Source organism: Corylus avellana, chromosome 5 (assembly GCF_965113065.1).
Source record: "Corylus avellana chromosome 5, dhCorAvel1.hap1.2, whole genome shotgun sequence".
Lineage (NCBI taxonomy): Eukaryota > Viridiplantae > Streptophyta > Magnoliopsida > Fagales > Betulaceae > Corylus > Corylus avellana.
The window spans coordinates 5,523,893-5,547,331 of NC_142494.1; the positions used below are offsets into that span (position 1 = coordinate 5,523,893).

General features: G+C 37.3%; 3 protein-coding genes across 4 annotated transcripts; 2 read left to right on the top strand and 1 right to left on the bottom strand.

The window, feature by feature from the left end:
• Positions 1-1,407: 1,407 nt before the first annotated feature.
• On the bottom strand, positions 1,408-3,629 carry LOC132180767 (universal stress protein PHOS32). 2 transcript variants are annotated; one of them, XM_059593707.2, is made up of 3 exons: positions 2,902-3,629; positions 2,316-2,362; positions 1,408-1,687 (listed from the first exon to the last, which is right to left on the bottom strand). In XM_059593707.2, the coding sequence occupies exons 1-2, from the start codon at positions 3,506-3,508 to the stop codon at positions 2,355-2,357; spliced, it is 615 nt and encodes a 204-aa protein (XP_059449690.1). In that variant the 5' UTR covers positions 3,509-3,629; the 3' UTR covers positions 1,408-1,687; positions 2,316-2,354. The 2 variants fall into 2 exon arrangements, with proteins under 2 accessions (XP_059449690.1, XP_059449689.1); XM_059593706.2 differs by having other exon boundaries at positions 1,408-1,690; positions 2,902-3,628.
• A 6,116-nt stretch (positions 3,630-9,745) lies between these two features.
• LOC132180763 (DNA repair metallo-beta-lactamase family protein) lies at positions 9,746-13,057 on the top strand. Its single transcript, XM_059593699.2, has 4 exons — positions 9,746-10,175; positions 10,967-11,175; positions 11,460-11,567; positions 11,969-13,057. The coding sequence occupies exons 1-4, from the start codon at positions 9,875-9,877 to the stop codon at positions 12,680-12,682; spliced, it is 1,332 nt and encodes a 443-aa protein (XP_059449682.2). The 5' UTR covers positions 9,746-9,874; the 3' UTR covers positions 12,683-13,057.
• A 4,840-nt stretch (positions 13,058-17,897) lies between these two features.
• LOC132180760 (G-type lectin S-receptor-like serine/threonine-protein kinase At2g19130) lies at positions 17,898-20,880 on the top strand. The gene has a single exon (XM_059593694.2). The coding sequence runs from the start codon at positions 17,985-17,987 to the stop codon at positions 20,460-20,462; it is 2,478 nt and encodes an 825-aa protein (XP_059449677.2). The 5' UTR covers positions 17,898-17,984; the 3' UTR covers positions 20,463-20,880.
• The last annotated feature ends 2,559 nt before the right edge of the window (positions 20,881-23,439 follow it).

The window sequence follows — 23,439 nt, forward strand, 5'->3', positions numbered from 1 at the left end:
ATTTTATGTATACTCATGGGATGATTGGTTTTAGGTTCAGGGAACCCTTTCACCATGAATGGTACTTGCTTTTCCTACTGCCACAATCCCTGACATTCCAACAACTTCAGATCATCACCCAATTTTCTTTGAACACTCTTTGTGGCTCAACTCTTTTCCTTTAGGCCTTTTTGATTCGAAGAGTTTTAAACCCGTGATCTTTCGGCTCTACTATTAATGCTGAAGCGTGGGCAGGGAATTTCTTTGGTTCTCCAGCCCATACCTTTTTTTTAAAAAAATTAAGGCCGCAAAAAATGCCCTGAAAAAATGGAATAAGCATCAAACCCTATTGATCTTTTTAAAAATTTCAGATGGTGTGTGGATTTTTGATCGAAATGATATTGGTACTTGCTTTTCTGATCATTTTCAAAATGTTTATTCCTCAACCAATCCGATCTTGTCTTCTGAGCTGGATGATCCCCATTGTCACCGAAGAAGATTACAAATCTCTATGTGCCATTCCCTCTGAGAAAGAAATCTTTTGCACTCTTCCTAAGGCCCCAGGCTGTTCTGCTTTGTTTTATAAACACTATTGGCACATTGTGAGATCTAATGTTTGATGATAGCTCTATATGCCTTATTCTCTTTGATAGGGCATCCTTTCAAAAAAATGTGACCCATAAATCCTGTCTGGAGTTATATTGTTTCTAGTCTGGTGTCAATCTGTAAATAATCCCAAATCAGTGGCTCAGACCATGAACTCAGTTCTTTGCCTACCTGTTTTATTGGACTGCTCAAAGAAGAAGCGTTTTAGGACATCTCCCAAAAGAACCTCTAAAAAATTTCTGGGTGGGGTAAAGCTCTCATCTCAAGCACCCTTATTAAATCAGTAGCTTTTGCAATCCCTTCATATGTCAAGAGCACTTTCTGCTTCTAAAGTCAAACGAGATATTATATTTGAAAATTTCTAGTGGAGTTTTAAGATTCAGGACAGGGAATCTATTTGCCATCCAAAACATAAAGGGAGTCTTTGGCATTTGAAAAAGTGTAATGTTCAAAACTACCTATAATTATTTCACAATACTCATGTAACAGTCCAAATCAATTCAAAATTTCCCTCGATTCTCAGAATAGGCCAGCTGGTTACAAACCAAGTCTTGCTAGGAATGTTTCTTTTCCTCTTTTCTTACTCCAAAAGAATGGAAAGCTCTTTGGAACTCGAGATGAAAGATTGAAAATCCTTTCTTTGGGAGATTTTTTGGAACATTTTCCCCTCTTGGAATGAATCTATCTCATCAAATGCCTCAAGAATTATGCTTTTCTTGTATTTCTAGCCTTACTATATTTTTCTTTGAGACTGTTCCCATTTCTACATCAATATTTGCATGTCATTCCAGCAAAGTGTAGTAAAGAAGTGGCTTTGCAAAGTTAAAAACGAATATTAACCAATAATCACTATAAAAACTGGTTCCTATACAAGACAGTAAAACAGTGTGGGGGAACTTCGAAGCTACAGTTCCCCAAAGAGTTCACCATACAATATATATATATATACCACAAACACTTCATAATGAGGAAAACATACAGACAGTGACCAAAAACGCCACTACCATCCATTTTTACATGCACCAAGAAGAAATCTCCATCACATTCTTCAGATTTTTGTCCCCATATTGCAGCCTCCACTTTTTCCAGTTGACTTCATCACCTTCTGCAACATGGATGCAATGCCATATCGTGTCAGTTTTTACTTCTTGCCACCGCTAAATCATAATATCAATTGTCTTTTATTAAATTATTAGTTATCCCAAAAGCTTAAATCGATATGAAATATCGAATCTAACTCCAAACTTTTTACTCTTGACACCTGAAATTTGGAGAGGAAATTGTAGAGTCAAAGTTCGAACTCCAGACTTTTACTCTGACATCACGTTAAATTACCCGTTATTTCAAAACCTTAAGCTAATACGAAATAATAAATTTAATTAGTTCATATTCTACCAATATTTAACTAGACACAAACAAGCATGTGGATTTGAAAAGCATATAGAATACAACATCAGATGTAAAGAATCTACTAAAACACAAGGAATTCCCACATCCCAAGGTTAAAATCCCAAACAGTTCTATCATTGAAAGAATAAGAGTGCCAGAACCTTGTGTCAAGAGGTTAAAAACGAAAGAGCACAAAATGCTCTACCAGCTAAGTCTGTGTATCAACCTCTCATAATACCAGTGCAAATTAAAACAGCAATTGTTAAAAAGGAAAAAGGAAGAAGAAGAAGAAGAAGAAGCCAATAGACAATACTGTAAATTAATAGTTATTTAGGCATCACCTGAGCTCAGGAGGACTTTGTCACTGCAGGGAGCACTCTTTAAGCATCTGCTGACACATACATGATATATACTGTTTAGTTCAGAAATAAGTGCAAAACCTTTGAGTTTTTGGTATTTAAGACTTCAATCCCTTACAATATGCAGATTGCAGACGTTTTGGAGAAGTAAAACCCAACAAGGGAGATTCGTACCAGAGCAACTGTTTCTAAACGCTTAAGAGTAACTTTTTAATTATTTAATTAATATTCTAATACTGCCCTTAAAGTTAATTATTTAATTAATATTCTTTCTATTAACCGTCATTAGCCTCCTACTCTTTCTAATGTTTATCATACAACTGTAAATAAACCAAAGTAGAGAGCTCGCAAAGTGAAAACAACAATTTCCCATTGGAAACTTTCGGTTATTTTTTCAAGGGTGTAGATTTAATTGTGAAAAAATTAAATTAAATCACATGCGTTAAAAAAGAGATTTATTTGAAGTTCTATTTTTTACCGCATCTAAAGCAAAATCCAAAAGCCAAAACTCAAGAAAGAATCGAATATAATAAGTAGAGTTAAACGACAAGAAAGTTAATTGAACGACCTTTCGGCTCATCCGAAGCGTCTTGGTACTCGAGGTCCTCTTCGGGGACCGGGTGGAGCTCCACCTGGTCGGCGATCTTCGCGTCCTCCTTCTCGTCCGGATAGCGCACGACGACGACGGGGCACACGCAGTGGTGCACGCAGTAGTCGCTGACCGTGCCCAGCTTCCCGCCCTTGACCATCCTCTTGGAGGCCCCGAACCCTTGGCTGCCCATGACCATGGCGCTGAGCCCCAGGCGCTCCACTTCCAGACACAGCCGCTCCTTCATATCGTGGTCCTTAACGATGTGGATTTTGTAGGGGATTTGGGCCTGCACCAGCGGCTCCGCCAGGGCCGTCGCCTTGGTGGCCGTAAAATTGTCGAAATCGTCCTCCAGCTTTCGCTGGGAGGCCTCCATGGATAGAGGGGCAGAGTCGAGATTTTGGGCATTGGTGAATGGGATGGGATTGGAGCCCCAGTCGGCGCCGTAGAGAACACTCGTGGGGCGCACGTGGAGGAGCACCACGTGGTCCCCCGGCCGCAGATAGTTATCCACCGCCCATCTCACCGCGTGCGCGCTCTCGTCGCTCAGGTCAACGGCGATCGCGATCTTCCGGTGGGAGGTCATCACGGTGAATCGCACAAGTCTCTCTGCTAGCTGTGTGTTTTCGTTATTGCAAGTTCTGCCACAAGGGTGTGATGGTTACGGTTATGGATAGTTTTGTTTCAGGCTAATTGTATAATATAAGCTCTAGATTTTAGAATTTTATAAATCATTGTAATTTAAATATTAATGGAATTTTATTAATTAAATATAACGAAAACTTGTATAATTCATAAAGGACATAAAAAAACAAGACAATCAAGAATTTGAAGCAATTGCGTCTACTTGTTGGTGGTTATGGTTTATTATGGTGACAAAACACTTACAGTTGACCATTAATAAGTTTGAGAAGGTCATTAATCACCGACTAAATAGGGAAAGCTTGGTAGTGCGTTTTTAAAAAAATAATCTGTTTTTAAATCAAATTGTAATTTTTAAATGTTTGAGATTGCGATTTTAAAAATGTAAATTTTAAAATTGTAAAAAAATTCGCAATTTCTATAAGCTGACTAAAAGTGTTTATTTGAAAATGTGCGAATTTAAACCAAAATTACGATTTTGCTTAAAACAATATTTGGCGCATATTTACAAATTTGACTATGAAACCACAATTATATGTTAATGTTATCCAAATACTCAATTGATAAAAAAAAAAAAATACTTCTTAACATGTTTTATCAAACGCCTATGTAATTTTAAAAAGTAACAATTTTTAAAATACAATTTTTAAAATGCACCTATTAAAATCGCACTTCCAAACATGCCTTAAAATATTTTGATATAGTGATTATTAACTATCAATCAAATCTTACAAATTTTTTTTTTTAAAAAAAAAATTATAATGGGAAAAGGGGTCCTTTCCCAAACAGCGAGAGATGAGAATCATAAGACGTAATCATGTTAGGATGTCGGAACGGGAGGGAGACTAGGTGGTGGGTAGGTCTCCTTTCCAACTAGTAGCTAAAATTAGACAATATAATTTTACTAAAATGAGTTGCATCTGGTGAGCTGAAATAATAGTAAACTTGATTTACCAAATGGGAAAAAGACAGTTAAAAAATCTTTAATATTCTCTCTCTTATTAAGAAAGATTAAAGAAATTCTTAAAAAATAATATTTAAATTGAATAATAAAAGTAGATAGTTAACATAAGAACAAGATGTTGGTGAGAGAGCTAAGAGAAGTATCTAGAATAAAGAGAAGTTATTTTTAGTTAAAATCGAGAAAAAATTTGTTGAACTAGATGTAAATATTCTCGATGCTAAGAGTTTTGGGATTAGAATTTCTTACAATTTGTTGCTCAAATTCTATGTAATTCAGACAACATCACAAAGAGGAGGTTGTTGGGTTTGAATTTGGCTTATATGCTATAGTTTACTCAACGGTTAAGATTGAATTTTTCAAAATCTCTCTTAATTTTCTCTTTCCTATTAAAAACTTTTAAAAGTAAGTCAACTTTAATATTCAATTTTAACCGTTGATTAAACTACGGCATAACAGATTGTAAGTCGGATTCATTGGATTTACTTGTTATGAATAGGTAAATCCCGCATTGAGCTACTAGAGTAGTTGAGTCTACCTCATCTTTATGAATGTGCTCAAATTGCATGCAATTATGAGATAATCCAATTAGAGGGTTTCTTAATAAAAACTAGAAAAATGTATAAGATTAATGTGAGACGTTGACACAATCAATTTTTTTTTTTTTTTTGACATGCCCATATAAGGGAAGGGGGATGGGAGATTCGAACTAATGACCTCCTCTTCATTAGGCGTGATCCACAACCGTGATCTACACAATCGATATTAATTGATGGCTGATGGTTTACAAAAATCTCGTGTTTAGAGAGGGAAAAAATAAAGGTGAAATTTCACTCTTAGGGACTTGCTTTTTTGTAATAAGAACAAACACTGTGGGTTGCATAGTCAACAAAAAGAAAAAAGAAAATTTATTAAGGACAAAAAAGGGTGAACATTAAAATCCAAAAGAAGCCAAATTGGTAGGTCTTTTTTTTATGAGCCTGTGAGTCATGGTTGAGGAACAAAGACATGAGCGGCTCTCTTAGATGCTCCGGTGTCCAGGGGACTCTTCATGTATAAATCATTAGCTGGATGCAGGTGTAAAGCCATTGTGTCCAAATTGGGGCTACTTTTCAACCCCCGATCACTTTCTAGTGACCCCAAACATGGGACAGTGACCAAGCAAATGAACGGACGAATGATATACGCAACAACTTACTACTAATAAGGGTTGATTTAAAGACCGATAGGCGCTGTTATTATGTCAGCAGAACGTGCAATGTATGATAGTAAGCGTCAAAAGTGTAGTTTTTAGTATTACTCTTTATTTTGAGACTGTAGATACATGATTGGGATGCCATAGAGTAGCTATCGTTTTATACATTTTGCAGAATCAATTGTCTTACCTCGCCGCCAAGTGTCGTCTCTTCCTATATTTCTTTGCCACCTCTTCAATACTGCTGAACATCACTCATCTTATCACTTCCATTGTTGTCTTGTCATACTCTAGAATGATCCAACCACCTTTAATAATCTTTGAAGATTAGCCGAATCACCCCTTAAGTAGTGAAATAACCCTTCACTAAAGGTGATTCGGCTACTTACCCAATAGAAGTAAGTTGATTAATGAAATATTTTGGTGGACCCTTTTAACAAAGAGTTATAAACACTCAAATAGATTTAGAAAAAGGATTAGCCAAAACTATCCAAAAGGCCAGTGTCTACCTTCGAACGGTCACAATTTTCTTCCACAAAAGGCCAATTGAGCAAATGAGGTGCCGCTCAAATGCCTAATTTATGTTGAAATATCGAGGGTCAAAGTTAGAGTTATGTGTTGAAAGCTACAAGGCAATAAAATAATTGATATTGATCAATCACGGTCTATTGTCGTTTCTAAGCACTCCGCGCACAATGTTTCATTAAAGACAAAGTTTTTCTTTAAGCTGGGTTGGAGGAATTTTTTTCAACCTACTTTATAAAATTAATATGTGTTCATTTTTTTAATAATATATAAGATGCACATGGGTTTTAAATAAAATTTATTCAAACTTTGTCCCTACTATTAAAAAAATACGTGCATCTTACATGCTATTAAAAAAAGGAATACATGTTAATTTTATAGAGTAGGTTGAATAAAATTCCTCTAACCCAGTTTGAAGAAAAACTTTATCCTTTAATTAAAGACTTTGAGGAAAATACGCCCTGCAATATTTTTTAATTAATTTAAATGTTAGGGAAAAAGAAAAACCGTTTAAAATATTGTTTTAACTTTCAAAAAAATGATAGAGGAAAGAGAGGAAAAAAAATATTTTTATATTAAAATCAGTTTCAGATATTTTTTTAAGAGTTTTTTTTCTATATTTAAGAAATGAAATGAGATTTAGGAAAGTTGTTGCTAGTATTCTAATAAAAAGTATACTTCATAAAGAAGAAGCAGAAGGCAAAGCAAGTTCCAAATAATCAAGAAAGTAACGGTTGAAATATGGAGCTACCCGAGCAAATGCTTAATACTTATTTTTACACATTTAATTCTTACTTTACATTTTGTTTATACACCTTCTCAAATTCACTTTCTCTTGTAAGTGATTTCACCGTCACCACCGCCATGCCACTTTAACCCTTTACCTTTTTTTCGAGACTCCAATGAAACATTTTATGGTCACTATATCACCAATAACTATTATGTACATCTAAATAAGTATTAAGATTTAATGGTAGGTTAATGTAATGAGTACCACCTATGACATGGTTTGTTTCACCTTTTGTAAAGGATGTCAACATTTTCTTGCTTAATCTTCAGAATTGAGAGCCAACTTATCTAGGATGTAGAAAGGTTTAGAGGGCCAGGCAAGGGCTTGTCAGCCCAGGCCTGAGACCTAGGCTTACCAAACAATGTACACATTGGAGCCATTCCCTTTGCACACGCCCCAAACAACAATAAATCATGTAATGAACATAATCCACTTAATTATGAAAGAATGTTAGAAGAATATTACTTAAGAATGCCGAGTAGCATTTCTTAAATGAAAATGAGCCATTGGTAATAGTCTCTTCAAGGAAAGCAATGTACAATCTTTGTAATGCCTTGCGATTCCAAGCCTTCTTATTTTATTTTTTCATTTTTGAAGTATATCATACTTATTCATCGATAAAAGTCGCGAGCATAAAGCTCTTACAAACAGAGCAAAAAACTCTGAAGTAAATCATAGCCGAAGCTAAAGATACAATCATCAACAACAGACCAAATCAATCATAACAAAGTATCTGCTAACTTATGACTAATCATTAGGTTTAAAAATCATATTTGCATCAAACAGACACCATCTAATGTATAGGTGGCGCTTATTCCTCGACCTTGAGAGCAAAACCCCTAAGTCGATACTCATCTTCATCAACCCGAAAGTTAGGATAAAGTTTACATCCACAACCCAAGGGTCTGGACCAATAACAACGGGCAGCAACCAGGTGCAACAAAACAGGAGGGGAGAGCCTTAATACCAGCAAAAAGAAAAACTATACAGGGAAATAAAGGGAACAACAAAACAAATGCAGGAAAAGAAATTACAGCAAAGAAAACAAAATACAGGAAAATTCAAAGGGAATACAAAACAGAAAAAACAACAATGCGAAATAAACGCGAAAAAAACACACAAAGTGGGTCATAGCAGCTGGAGGAGGCTGATCGCGAGCTGGCCGGAAACCGCCGCGGAAGGTGGCACAAAAAGCTTGGCGCGGGAGGGGTGCGTGAAAAGACCCGACAATGAGCGATGAGCGGTGAAGCGGGCATGGAGGAGATCGGTGGCACACACAAACAAATAAGGAGGGGGGTTTGAGTGAAAACCCCCAATAACAGTACCCACTGAGAGGGAACACAATCACAACAGAACAAAAAACACCAAAGACAGAAACAAGCCTAAAAACAAAATTGGGAAGCAAAGAACCAAAATCAAAGAACGAAAGCAAAGAAGCGCAATCAGGGAGAAACGAAAAACAAACCCAGCCGGATCGACAGAACTCGTGCAAAAGGTGGGATGGGCACAGCGGAATCGGAAAGCAAGGAGGTGGGCAGGCATCGGGGGAAGCCAGGAGGAGGACGGAGGACCAGGCGAAGGCAAGCCGATCCAACACCCAACTCGTTTCAACCCAAGCAGGGAGCGCTGCAAATGGAGATGGCGGGGAAAAGAGCGCCCAGGGGAATGACACAGAGGCAAAAAGGGAGAAAAAGCATAGGGGGAAAGGAGAGGCAGGAAGGGGGAAGAGAGGGGGCACCAGGATTAGGGACATCAAGTAAAATACTAGCACCCAAAGCAGAGAGGTCGAGGGGAGGAGGGATGCAGGCAACGGGCATCCCTTCTTCGCTGAGGCGGCGACGCTCTGGAGGGGGGGCTTAGGGTTTCACAAGGCTTAGGGTTTCACTGATTCCAAGCCTTCTTGGTAATGATGAAGGGCTGACGGATCCAACACTCGAAAGGAAATTGAATTACAAAGATACACCACATTCAATATTGATTCCTATGCCCAACGAGTGGTGGGACTTGCCTTATCAAGCCAACTTATTAATTAAGGATGGATAGCCTCTACAAAAAGTAAAACAAACCATCTCATAGGTACACTAGTTTTTATACATTATTTTTGCGTACACTTCATTTGTACACCTTTTCAAATCCGTTTTCACTATCTTAAGCATTAGAAGTGGTTTCGCTGTCACAACTAGCATGCTACTTTGACCCCTCAGCTTTATCATGATTATCCATAGATTTCATTTAATTTTTTTTCTTTTTCTTTTTTCTTTCTATAGGAATAGTTTATTATTTTAAAGAGAATATTGTACTACCAAACAAAGAAATAATTATTAAACAGATATAAGAGTATATCTGCATATTAAATGTGTGTAACATAATAGTAATTTTCATGAGAATAATTAATTTTAATAATAGACATTTATCAAATAAAAAAATAACTATTCCAGATACCAAACGGACAGTAAATCCATGAAGAAATTTGGATCCCTTCATCTTTTGTCCGAAGAGAAAGATGAGAGAAAATTATAGGGAATTGTAAGATGCCCTATCCAAACAACTTACTCGGATGACAAAAAACCCCACTTTCACATCCCCTTCCCACTACCAGAGCAGGGATAATAATGGAATTCCGATCCGCAATTAGGGATGCTGCCCTCCAAGTCCAAGGCTCCAAGAGGCCCGTTCAAATTCCCTCCCTCACTCCCGTACAACTCCCGCCACCACCTATAAATCCCCAAAGTTCAAAATGAAAATTTCAAAAACAACCACTCCGCCAAAATAACACAATCCACTTTCCCCCCTTCTCTCTCTCTCCACATGCCGGTGCAAAACGCCACCGTTGCGTAGAATGGAGAAGGGGCTGATATCGGTGGACCGGTGGACGAGCCAGAGCCAGGCCTACTTCTTGACACACCTGCACTCGGACCACACCCAGGGTCTGTCGCCCACCTGGGCCAAGGGCCCACTCTTCTGCTCCCGCCTCACCGCCAACCTCTTCCCCTCCAAATTCCCCAATTTCAACCTCTCTTTGCTCCGCATCCTCGATCCCTTCGGCGCGTGGCACTCCCTTTCCCTTCTCTCTCCCTCTTCCACATTACAGTCCCGCATCACCGTCGAGGTCATGGCCATCGACGCTCACCATTGTCCTGGTAAATTTGCTCTCCAGTTGCTTGGTTTAGGTTCTTATGGAATATAATGTGGTTTGGATTGGATTGGATTAGTTTGCATTTTAGATTAGCAACATGTTAAGAAAGAGGGAATTCTTGTTAATAGGATAAATTACGATCTCAATATTTATGGATTGTTGATTGATATGTGTCTGTGAGGGTTTGTTTGCGCGTGTAGATTAATGCTCGTAATTTGTAAAGGTGTCAAAGAAAATTTTGTTTGGAAGATGCAATTCGGATGCCATAATTTCAATTTGTTTTGTTGTTTGGCAGCATTTGTGATGGGTTAGATAGGTAGATTAGTGCTTGAATGTGCTAACCAACGCAATAATTATGTGCATAACAAGATATTTTAATAGATTATCCTCAATGACAACAATTTTGCTTTAGATGAAAATAAATGCTTTCAAATTTCCTCTATTTACGGAGGAAAGAGTGTTAAGCATATCTTATACTTAGTTAGATGGTAGCTTACATTTATCAAACACAGCTTCAAGAGTACCATCACATTCTTGTTCTAATTAAGGTTGTTTGTGGATTCTGGTCGTAAACATTGAAGGAGAAGATATTGCAGTCTGTTTTTTTATGTGGAAGTTGTGGTAGAATCTTTTATCTTTTGTAGTGAAAACCATAGCCACCATAGAGAATATGATTGAATCCAGGACCTGGTTCTATTATTGAACCTAATTTGTCTGTTGCGAGGCCTTTATTCATTGATGGTGCAATTACTGAAAATACTTGTTATTGTGCATTTGTTTTTCTTGATCCAACAGGCGCAGTCATGTTTTTGTTCCGTGGAGAGTTTGGCTGTTTGCTTTTCACTGGTGATTTCCGTTGGGAAACAGCTAGTAAGAGGGCAAAGGTAGGAAGGACCATGCTCCTTGATGCTCTCAAGGATGATGTAGTCGACATCCTTTACTTGGATAACACATACTGCAATCCATCATACATTTTTCCTTCTCGACAAGCTGCAGCTCAGCAGGTGCACTTCCTCATTTCTCTGCAAGGTTCTCTGGTTTTGCCTTGATCGTATGATGCAGTTTTATTCACTTTATAGCTGCACGTTACTGAACAATCGGCACTACTATGTTAAACCTTCTAAATATCATTACTAAGTTAGGATAGACAACCAGTACTAGTTTAGGGTCTTTTCCAGAATCCAATTTTTTTTTTCCTATCAAATATCATACTAATTTTCCCTACAATGATGTAATAGTGCTAAGAGATGTTTGTTTTACTGCTAATTAAATTTATGGCTGGTTACAGGTTGTCGATATCATTGTCTCCCATCCTGAACATGATATCATTATTGCGATTGACACTTTGGGGAAAGAAGATCTTTTGCTTCACATTTCACGCACGCTTAAAATAAAGGTCTGTTGATGCCCATTTATTAGGAGAAAAATCTAGCTTTTTATATATGGATTATTATGATGGTCTCTGAAAGTGCATGATGTACTATTATGCATATGCAGCTAAATGGCACTTTCACTTTGGAAATCACCTTTAGAAAGCCTTTTGATCGTTGATCAATTTTGTTGCATTTTTTTTTTCTAAACAGCAAATTAAATAATAATACCATAAACTATTTGGAAAACTTATACTGTGTCGTTGATCATCTGACTAAAAGATTCTCTATATGCTTAGTGCCTCTTCTCCCTGTGTAAAATTAAGTAGGTATACAAATATTGACACTTTATCTTAAATGTTTTTTTTGTTCTTATTAGTTGCCTATTTATTTTTTACACTCTATTCTCTTTTTTTCTTCATTACAGATTTGGGTGTGGCCGGAACGCTTGCGAACTATGCACCTTCTTGGGTTCCATGACATATTTACAACCAAGACCTCTCTTACAAGAGTGCGAGCTGTTCCTCGTTACAGTTTTAACATTGAAACTCTAGAGGGACTAAATACAATGCGCCCAACTATTGGCATCATGCCATCTGGTCTTCCATGGGTGACAAAATCTCTTGAAAGAGGTGACAAACTTTTTGGTTCTCTTTTAACTTCTCATTACAACAAAAGTAAGTGGAGTGGAAACAGTGGGAACCATAATGATAACCCAAATGCAAATTCAGGTTCTGTTGAAAGGTTTCATAAGTACATCTATACTGTTCCATACTCTGATCATTCTTGCTTTTCAGAGATAGAGGATTTTATAAAACTTGTCCAGCCAACCAGCATGAAAGGCATTGTCTCTTCATCATCTTGCTATGTTGATCCTCTGTACTATTTTGGATGCCTTTGTGGAGCGAACCAACCAGTTCAAAGATCACTTCACAAACACAAGAGAAAGGAGAGAGATGAAAGAGTTCCAGCTGTCTGTCTTAGAACTGCCTTTAGCAGTGGTGGTGCTTCTGCTGAGTCAGAGAGGACAAGAGAAAGGACAGTGATGGTGAAACATTCAGGTATTCATGTGAGCAGGATAAGTGCATTGAGACGAATACAGCGTGGTGCAAAGATTATGGAAGATGACTGTCTGAATTGATTAGCATTCATTGTCGGCAGTATAAAGGTATGACTGATGTTGCGTGTAAAATTTAGATTTGAGTATCCAATTGTAAAGTTTGAAACTGCCGCGACATATAGGTGTAAAGAAGGATCTTTTTATTCCTTTTCTCCCACATATATCCGAGAGTTATAATTTGCATTACAGAATGGAATTCAGGATGAACTGCTGCAAACAGGAAGATCGAAGGTAGGTCTTTGGTTTTCTCTGGGATATGAGTACATGTTCTTTACCTGCTTATATATGGTAGAGAAGCCGTGTTGAAAATCAACAAGCACATTGTGTTAAAATATTTTTTCTTGCTTTTAGTCTTTCAAGCACCTCTAAGTTGTTGAGAAGAAAAGAATCCACTATTACATGGCCATTGCAATTCTGTTCAAATAAATTGTTCCGAGGATATGCTGTAACAATCTCATATAGCGGAAAAACTGTAATTATCAATACAAAAAAAATACTGTTAAAATACTTTTCTTTATACAAAAATACCCAAAGCTATGTCGTACAAGGCATTTATACAAATCTATCCGACAGTCTAAACTCTAGACAAAACTTAACCAACTTGGAATCTCTGTACATCTCAATATGAATCTCTAATCACAACTGCATAATTACCTTGATTTTCCATTCCTGCAAGCACTACAAAAAACTGTGAAGTAGTGAGTCAATTGATTTCCGACAATATAAATCATTGTTGAATCATATATATAGCAAAATGCTAGACAAGTTATAAAACCACAAAAATCCGTATTATTGGATATCAATATCATACTCAGTAAGTAAGAATACTTACAGTGGATTACATGAATGGATCATCAAAGGTAATTACTTGAAACCCGTTCAGCTGCAGTTGGTCCATACCCATAACAATCCCTTCACTGACTTTCTTTCTCTCTCTCTCTCTCTCTCTCTCTCTCTCTCTCGCCTAAACTCTCTTTCTTCCTCTTCAGCTCTCTGTCTTAAATTTTCCATCTCACTCTCGGTTTCTCTTGTGTTCTTTCTTTCTTGTAGCGCTTGGTCTCGCCCTTTCTCTCTCTGTTCTGAGTAAACACTCTTAGAAAGAAGAAAGACCGAGTAAAAAGCGGAAGAAGGAAGAATATATGCAAGAGATGGGAGAGGAGATGAGTGGTGAAAATTGTGAAGGAGAAGAGTTCTATTTATAGGAGAAAATCAAATACTATTCTACCTTCAATTTACAATTATACCCTCATTTTACTATTTCACCAACCATATACTATTTCACCAACCCTATACTATTCCACCAACCCTATACTATTCTACCAACCCTATACTATTTCACCAACCCTATACTATTCTACCTTCTTATTCTACCATCCTTATACCTACCATTTACTATCCTATTATATCACCAATTATTACAATCATACTCCAAATTATACCAATCAATCATCAATTATCATATCTCTTAAATCTCCCAATAAAATAATCAATATAAAATCATCATCATGATATAATAACCTCAAATAAATATTCATTCCAATAATATTCATAAGATCTAATAAATTCCTCAAGAATAAATATTATTACCTAATATCATCAATAAATATCTCAACCTCAAAGTAAATGCCATTACCTAATATGAATATTAATATAATCATAGCATCAATTTAATATCTCTAAAATAAGACTTTAAAAATCTGGGTTGCTACATATGCATTACAGATAACATGTTGATTTAAGAAGAAAGGTATTTGTTTGAACGTTCCCTTCTTGTTGTTTAAGATTTTTGGCTGTAGTTGTGTCCATTGTATAATTTTGTTGGTTATCATGTGTAAAGAATTTTGAGTCTTGACTAAGCTTTCAAAACAATTTCACTGATCTGATTCTGCATGTTTAATGCCATTTTTATGTACCTAGAATGCAGCTAGGAAGGGTATTAGTCATGGAAAACATAAAGCTTTTAAGCATCACACACATTTTAGATAAGACTTTATGAGAGATTTGCATAGTTATTCTATATTTTGAATATAAATTTCTCAATTAATTTTTTCTTGGTGGTTTTCTGGGATGATGCCTAAAAACTCTATTACAAATTTACATGAGTTATATTTGAGAGTTTGGCAATCAAACTGACTTCATGGAACTAAGACTTAAGGCTCGTTTGGTTTGCGGAATGCGTATTCCATTAGGAAAGGGAATAGTTATTACTGAGAATGGAAGAAGTTGAAATGGAATAGTTATTCAAATTCTCTAGTTTGATAGCAATACAGATTTTATAATTGGAATTGAACTAAAATTACTAAAAAACCCATTTGATTTCTAATTTTCCCAAATCTCAAATTAAAAAAAAAAACAAAGAAAAAAGAAAAATAAAAGGTTAAACGTGTGGTGGCCGACCACCCCAATGGGTGGCTGGCCACCGAGGCCCTCTGCGCCACCCCCGATGTGAATCGTGGCCTCAGTGAGATTTTGGGGTGGCCTAGCTACCCCAATTCACATCGGGGGTGGCTGCGCCACCGCCACCCTGGATTCTCATCGGGGCCACGATTCACATCGGGGGTGGCGCGGCCACCCCTAGTGCATTCTGTGGTGGCTGGCCACCCGTTTGGGTGGTCGGCCACCACACATTTAACCAATTTTTTAATATTTTATATTTTATATTTTTTAATTTTTAATTTTATTATTTTAAGTTTAAGGAAAAAAAAAATTTGAAAAACCTTATCCTTCCCATAAGGAATAACTATTCCTGTGTGGATGTGATTAATCATTTTTATGAGAATAACTATTTTTAAGAATAAATCCCTACTAAATAAAAAAATGACTATTTCATGGAAATAGTCATTCTATTCTAGGGGTTTATTCGCAAACCAAACGGGCCCTTAGTATCAGAGTTTCCTCCGGAAGAAAATGCATGTGGTGGAGTGGGATTTGGTCATGACTTGTCATACACTTGTTTCCTAGGTATTCATAGGACTTTTAGGAAGAGGTTTTTTTCTGGTCATCTGGTTTGACATTAGTGGAGAAGAAGCAGAAGAGGGTTTTTAATGGAGAAGAAGAAAATGTTTATTCTGGTCATCTGGTTTGACATTAGTGAAGAAGAAGAAGAAGAAGAAGAAGAAGAAGCTATCTGTAATTTGTCAAAAAAAGAAAAGAAAAGCCATTGTAGCAGTCTAGGTCTGAGAAAGATCGAAGTGGGAATTCTCATATGATGGCTTGACGGCAATAAGGTGTTATGGGCGGACTATCTAGAAATTCTTGTGGCAAACGTGTGCTGTAATTTGTATGAGAGATAGTCTAACCCTCTGAACTTTTGTTCTTTATGCGTTTCAACTTTCTTCCTTCTCATATTTTTAAATTCAACCAACGTCCTCCATTAGGTACATTGACTGATATCATAGAATTCACGCTTTTGTTCTCATGCCGTGTGATTGAGGAGCTTGAGAAATGATAAAAATTATTTTCTCAACGATTTTTCAACAATCTTCTTATAATAAATAGGTGAATCTACTATTAAATTTTTGTGTAACTTACATAAATTCACAAATCAATGATAAATTTATTATATTTAGAAAAAAAGATGGTTGAAAAATAATTGAGAGAAATGTGTATCATGACTCTTTTACCATCCTGATGTGAGAAAAAGTCTGGGTGGTGGAAAATAAATTAATGCGAGCTGGCGGCAGCAGACTCGTGTCTCTTCTACTGGGGTCTCTTTTGGTGCTGTCTAGATAGACCGCAAGTCATGGCCGAGATAGAGAACGTTCTAACAGATTGACCAATGGTGGGTTATAGCCGAATCCAAGAAAATAGCGGGTCAAAATCTGTGGGGCATGTGAACCCAATTAGGCGCAACTGCAAAAACCCACCAGTACCAAAAATCTTTTTCCGAGTGAAAATGACTTGTCTATGTTTTCCAACACGGCACACGTATATGCCTTTCTCGCTTTGTTGTTTCTCATAAGAAACAAGACCCATTATCATATGGAGATTAATAGATGTATGTGGCTTTGAGTCTTAACTTCTTTTAACACCGTTGATGGACGTGATTTTTTGTAGGTTTGATTCGGTCAGAAATACGTATGGCATGGATGTGTTATATATACCCAAATGATGCTCAGTGGACCTACACGTAGGACAAATTGGAAAGGTGAAATTGACCTTTGTAAGCTGTGACTCGTGGTGGACCAAGTCATGCCACAAATAATCGTTCACATCTAAATCCTTCGAAAATCGAAAGGTTTTATATGTGGTTGTGGTCTGTGCGTGCAAAACTGTGACCACAAGTTTGACCCAGCCAAGGTCTTCTTCTACAGAGACAAAGTGAAGAAATAATTATGCTAAATATTGTAGTAAAGTCCAAAATTTCATCTTTTTGTTCCAAGGTTGTCTTGCACTGGGATTTGAAAGCGTTTCTTTGACTTTTCGCCGCATAGTGCACGGCAGCACGGGGCATGTGATGTGGCCACTCAATCTCCTCCAAAATGACCAAAATGGCCATCTCATATCTAATCAGGAACATTTTTATTTTTGTCCTTTTTTATTTATTTTTTAATTTTTATTTAATTTTTTTGACTTACCCACATAAGAAAAGAGGGAGAAAAAAATTTAAACTAGTAATCTTTACTTCATGAGGCGTAGTCTACAACTGATTGATAATACTACCATTTCTAAAAAATTTAGATATAGTATATTGTGAGAAAGGCCCTGATGAGACCATTTGGCCGAATAAATTTTGAATTGTCCAAACATTTAATCGGTCAAATAGGCCTATTAAGATCTATTGTGCAAGGTTTTTGCAATTGAATTGAAGACAATTATGTCTAATTAATTAATAAAAAAAAATTGAGAGAATGAATGCATGGGTAAGTTTTTATTGTAGTTTCTATGTATTTTGATCTCATATTTATGGGTGTCATCCATTCTTCCTATACTTTCTTATAATTACTTTAAAAAGAATAACAAGAAAAAAAATGTCTTATTTTCTTTGTTGTTTCCCTTTTTAGTGGGAGGAGAAAATTATAAGATATACTTTCCCCTTCGAGGCTACAACCATGTGATTTTAAGGGCTTCTACATGAAAGTCAAGAGGCAAAAAGAAATAGTTTGCCCCCACAATACCCGACGCAACACGACAAATATGCTGAAGGGTGTAGTCGCCAGTGTGGTCTATAAACTACCTTTGGCAAGTGGCAAGTGGCAAGTGGCAACAGGGACGAGGTGGAGATATTAGTATTTAGACCCCTTCCTGGACTCTCTCCCTGAATCCCTCTTGTAATTATTGTTCCTCAGAAGATCTAGCTACTCTGCAAAAATTCTTTGCAGCCATGGATACCAAGAAGAATCCATGGCTCATGCTTTCTCTTGTCTTCCTCAGCTTATCTCTCAACAACCATCTTTCCGATGGAGCTGACACCATCTCTGCCATCTCTGCCAACCAATCTCTCTCTGGTGACCAAACCATGGTCTCTGCAGGTGGGAGCTTTGTACTGGGTTTCTTCAAACCAGGTAACTCTTCTAACTACTATATAGGCATGTGGTACAGTCTCAGCAAAGTCTCATCCCAAACCATAGTTTGGGTGGCAAACAGAGATAAACCAGTCTCTGATAAAAGTTCTTCTGTATTAAGAATCTCGGATGGTAATTTGGTTCTCTTCAATGATTCCCAAATCCCAGTTTGGTCCACAAATTTGACCTCCAACACTTCATCAAGTCCTGTAGAAGCTGTTCTTCGAGATGATGGAAATCTTGTTGTGAGAGACGGGTCTACTTCATCAAAATATTTATGGCAAAGTTTTGATAACCCAGCTAATACATGGCTCCCTGGTGGTAAGATTGCATTCAACAAAATTACCAATGAAAACCAACGCCTCATTTCATGGAAGAATGAGGAGGATCCTGCACCAGGACTCTTCAATCTTCAGCTAGAGGCAGATACCAGTTCCTATATTATTCTGTGGAATAGGTCCATTCAGTATTGGACTAGTGGACCTTGGGATGGGAAGATTTTTAGCTTAGTTCCTGAAATGTCCTCCAATTATATCTACAACTTCAGTTATGTTAACAATACAAATGAGAGTTATTTCACCTATTATCTTTACGATTCTTCCATCATTTCTCGATTCGTGATGGATGTTTCTGGGCAGATTAAGCAACTGACCTGGCTAAATAATACCAACATGTGGAATATGTTTTGGTCTCAACCGAAAACACAATGCGAGGTTTATGATTTTTGCGGGGCTTTTGGTAGCTGCAACCCAAATTCCATGCCTTTTTGTAGCTGCTTGAAAGGCTTTGTTCCTAAGTCGCAGCACGAATGGAATTTATCGGATTATTCTGGTGGGTGCATGAGGATAACTACTTTACAGTGTAAGAATACCAATCTTACCAATGGGCACGAGGACAGGTTTTTACCAATGCCCAGCATGGGATCGCCTGTACAACCACAATCCGTTGGGGTTGGAAATGCTTCAGAATGTGAATCCACCTGCTTGAATGACTGCTCTTGCACTGCTTATGCATATGAAAGCAACAATTGTTCATTTTGGATTGGAGATCTCTTGAATCTGAAACAACTCTCAGGAGATGATCATAATGGGAGAACTCTATATCTCAAGCTTGCAGCTTCTGAGTTTCCAAGTAAAAAGAATAATAAGGGGATAATTGTTGGTGCTGTTGCGGGCTCAGTTGCAGCAGTTCTGCTAGGCCTTTTCGTGGTTGTAATCCTTAGAAGAAGGAACAGAGCTGTTGGAACAGGAAAAACAGTAGAGGGTTCATTGGTGGCATTTGGGTACAGAGACTTGCAAAATGCGACCAAGAATTTCTCAGACAAGTTGGGGGGAGGAGGCTTTGGTTCTGTTTTCAAAGGGACCTTATCCGATTCAACATTCATAGCAGTCAAGAAACTTGAAAGCATCAGCCAAGGAGAGAAGCAATTCCGCACGGAAGTCAGTACAATCGGGACAATCCAACATGTAAATCTTGTTCGGCTTCGTGGGTTCTGCTCTGAAGGTGCTAGAAAGTTGCTGGTCTATGATTATATGCCAAATGGCTCATTAGAATCTCATCTTTTCCATGAAAGGTTTTTGGACTGGAAAACAAGATACCAGATTGCTATTGGAACAGCTAGAGGGTTGACTTATCTCCACGAGAAGTGCAGAGAGTGCATCATACACTGTGACATAAAACCAGAAAACATTCTTCTTGATGCTTATTTATGTCCAAAAGTGGCAGATTTTGGCCTGGCCAAGCTTGTTGGGCGTGAGTTCAGCCGAGTCCTGACAACCATGAGAGGCACAAGAGGTTATCTTGCTCCGGAGTGGATTTCAGGGGTGGCCATTACAGCCAAGGCTGATGTTTACAGCTATGGAATGATGCTTTTCGAATTTGTCTCGGGAAGGAGAAACTCTGAGCCATCAGCAGATGGCAAAACTGGATTCTTCCCAACTCGGGCTGCAAGCCTGTTAGCTGAAGGGGGTGATGTCCTTATCCTATTAGATCCCAGGTTGGAAGGAAACGCTGATGCAGAAGAGATCACAAGAGTTTGTAAAGTTGCTTGTTGGTGCGTCCAAGATGATGAAACTAACAGGCCGACGATGGGTCAGGTAGTTCAAATCCTTGAGGGAGTTTTAGATGTGAACCTGGCCCCGATTCCAAGATCTCTCCAAGTATTTGCTGACAACCAGGAGCACATAGTTTTCTTCACTGAGTCATCCTCAAGCCAAAGTTCCCAGGCACAGAGCAACGCTTCAGCTACTTCCTCTCAGTCGAAGAGTGGCGTTTCATCGACGAGTTCAAAGTCTTGAGAGCAATCAAATGAAGACACCTTGAGCTCTTATATGTTTGGTAAATAATCTGTTTTCTCATTTTTGTTCTTTTAAATTTGTGTCCTAGTAACTGTTATATATAGCTTATATTTTTCTGGTAGGAGTGCTTGTGTATTCCATGGAAGCATTGCTTCAAAATAACAAATAATGCAATTGGCTATGGCTTCTGGTGTTGTTATTTGTGGTTATTCAGTATATCATCTAATCATCTCTATTACTTTGTTAATTGTTATGGTTCACGCTAGCAAATTAATGGAGGACAGCATGTTTATTATAGGGTTTGTGTTCAGAATTCTTGAAAATATTAGGGAACATAGGGTGTCAATAGGGTAAGGAAAGAGATTTGGTTTGGAGGGGAAACAAGGAAGGGAAATCAAGTCCCTCAATGGCTGTTCTGGGCTGTGATCTGTAAATCAGGAAGTGTGGCATTTATGGTTCTGTGAGCTTGGAGGCTAATAACAGGTGTACTGCATATTTGAAAGAATTCAATTTTTTTTCTGGAATACCATGCGAGAACGATAACAAAGCAGAGCTGATGCATTGACCTGGAAGACACATTTACAACATTCTTTGGCTTTGAACGTTTCAAAACCTACGATTTTAGTTAACTACTTTTCAAAACTTGTATCCAACAGTTTATCTAAATTTCTTCTATATTTGATTAAAATAATAGTTTTTAAAATTTTTCATTCAAACAATGACCAGACGAATTACTGCCAATTAGACGAAATTGCAAATTGAAAATCAGACGAAATTCCCCTTCAACTACGAATCGCAAATCGCCCTACCGTTCACTCAACCATATATAATGACGCGTCTGCCATCATCATATTCTTCCTAATCAACGAAGGCAACACGTGGTGCCTCCTGCTGAGCCTGCACCAAATCTCCTTCAAGAACGTTGTGAAAGTAGTGGCCTTCAGCCCTTGGGTCCTGCATGGCCGTCGTCGCCAGCAAGCTACACTGGATCTCGTTCAGGAACACTGTGAGCAGCTCAACCATCATCGCTCAGCCAAGGCAGCATTGCTATGTTGCGGGAAAGAAACGTTAAAAAAGAGAGAAAGAAGAGAAATGTTAAAATAACAAGGAACAATATTGAGAGAAGAAAAAGCAAGCGCATGAACATGGAGTGAGACAAATAGCTATCCATGATCTTTTACTATGTTTTTCGCTATTTAATTTGATAAAGGCCAGAACTACAAGTGAAGGGCTTTTATAGCCTACAGACTCCAAATGGGATTTTAAAAAAGTGTGACTCAGATGCTTCCATTATTGAGTGCAATATGATTTCACACCATGTCACATGAAGGCCATAGCTGTTGTGGTGGTTTAACTTTCTCACTTTTTATCAAGTACGTCTTCTTTTTCCATTGCTTGTGCTTTTCTACGTCTTCCACTTACTAGTTAAGTGGCGACAATGCGTTTTGGAAAAAGATCCGAAAATGGGGGCTAGAAGATGACGAAAAGACTCGGAAAGTTGTTGACCAATAACCACAACGTGTTATAGACAAAATCGGAACAATCCAATAATCATCGGTACCCTTATGGCCGATTTAGGATTTCGTTATAGAGCTTAAAAAGTACTTTTAGTATCTAAAATGTTTTGTCAAACAAGAATTGGCATGTTTGGCAAAAAATTCTAAAAGTACTTCTTTGACTTTTTTTACTTTGAAAATGGCTAAAATACACTTTTGGCAAAAGTTAAAAAATGAAGCTTTTGCTAAAAACATGCTTTTTGACTTGGGACATATTTACGATTGCGATTAAGAGGCCTGCAAGTGCTTTTAACACTAAAAAAATCTGTTTGAAGAAAAAAATATTCGTTTGGTAAAAAAAAATTAAGTGCTTTTAAGGGTAAAAAAAGCCTAAAAATAACAAAAGTGCACTTTTGACAAAAGCTTAAAAATGAAGTTTTTGCAAAAAAAACGCTTTTTGACTTAAATCTCTATTTCTTAGACGCAAGTTCAAACAAGTTCTTAAAAGCTCTATACCTTAAACGCAATTCTAAACATGCTCTTAGTATATGAATAATCTCATAGTCGAGTGAGTGGGAGTTATCGCCAAGTAGGGTGTTAATAAGGAGTTTTACTCCAAGTCTAATTCTTGTAGGCACGATTTGAAATCACTCTCACCTTTTAAAAATCAACCTTCCATGCTTAGTTTTATAGACTTTCATTGTTTAATTAGTATCTCTTAGAGTACTCGCATTAGATTAGCCATATTAAACTTTTATGCAAAATGGCTAAGTAAATGAGTAAAAGTGTCCCCACATAGATTAGCCATCTAAAGTGCATTTTAGATGCATTTATGAACAGTGTCATATATGCTAGATGATATCTATATGATTTATTTGCTATTTCTCTCTCTCCCTCTCTCTTTCTTTAACATTTTCTTCTTTCTTTTCATTTTTTTTTCTTCTTTCCCTCCAACGATTTTTTCCTCTCCCAGCTCTCTCTCTCTCTCTCTCTCTCTCCTTTCGTGCAACGATTTTTGTCATTGATTATTAACATACTTGTGTGTAGATACACATCCTTGCACATTGCACCTAAATATATTAGCTTAAGAAGGAACTAGCTAGAGACACTAAAAAAAAAAGGCCAATTAGTGACTTTTTGAAAAACATCGCCTTTCACGCTTGAATAGAAATGTTTGAAGAGTGTGTTACTATTTAAACGTCTCTAATTTTGAAAATATGGGCGCTCAAAATTTACATTTATAACAATTTCCCACACCTAAAAACTTCAAAATTTTTCTATCTTTCACACACACACACACACACACACATATATATATATATGTTTGGCAAGGGAAGAGCTCCGCACTGTAGCTGGAACGGCACTGTTCTAGCTACAGTGCCAACTGACACGTGGCAGCAGAAATTATTTTTTTATCTTTTTTTTAAATCAAAATATTAAAAAAAAAAAAGAAAAAAGAAAAAGAGGAGAACGCTGGGGTG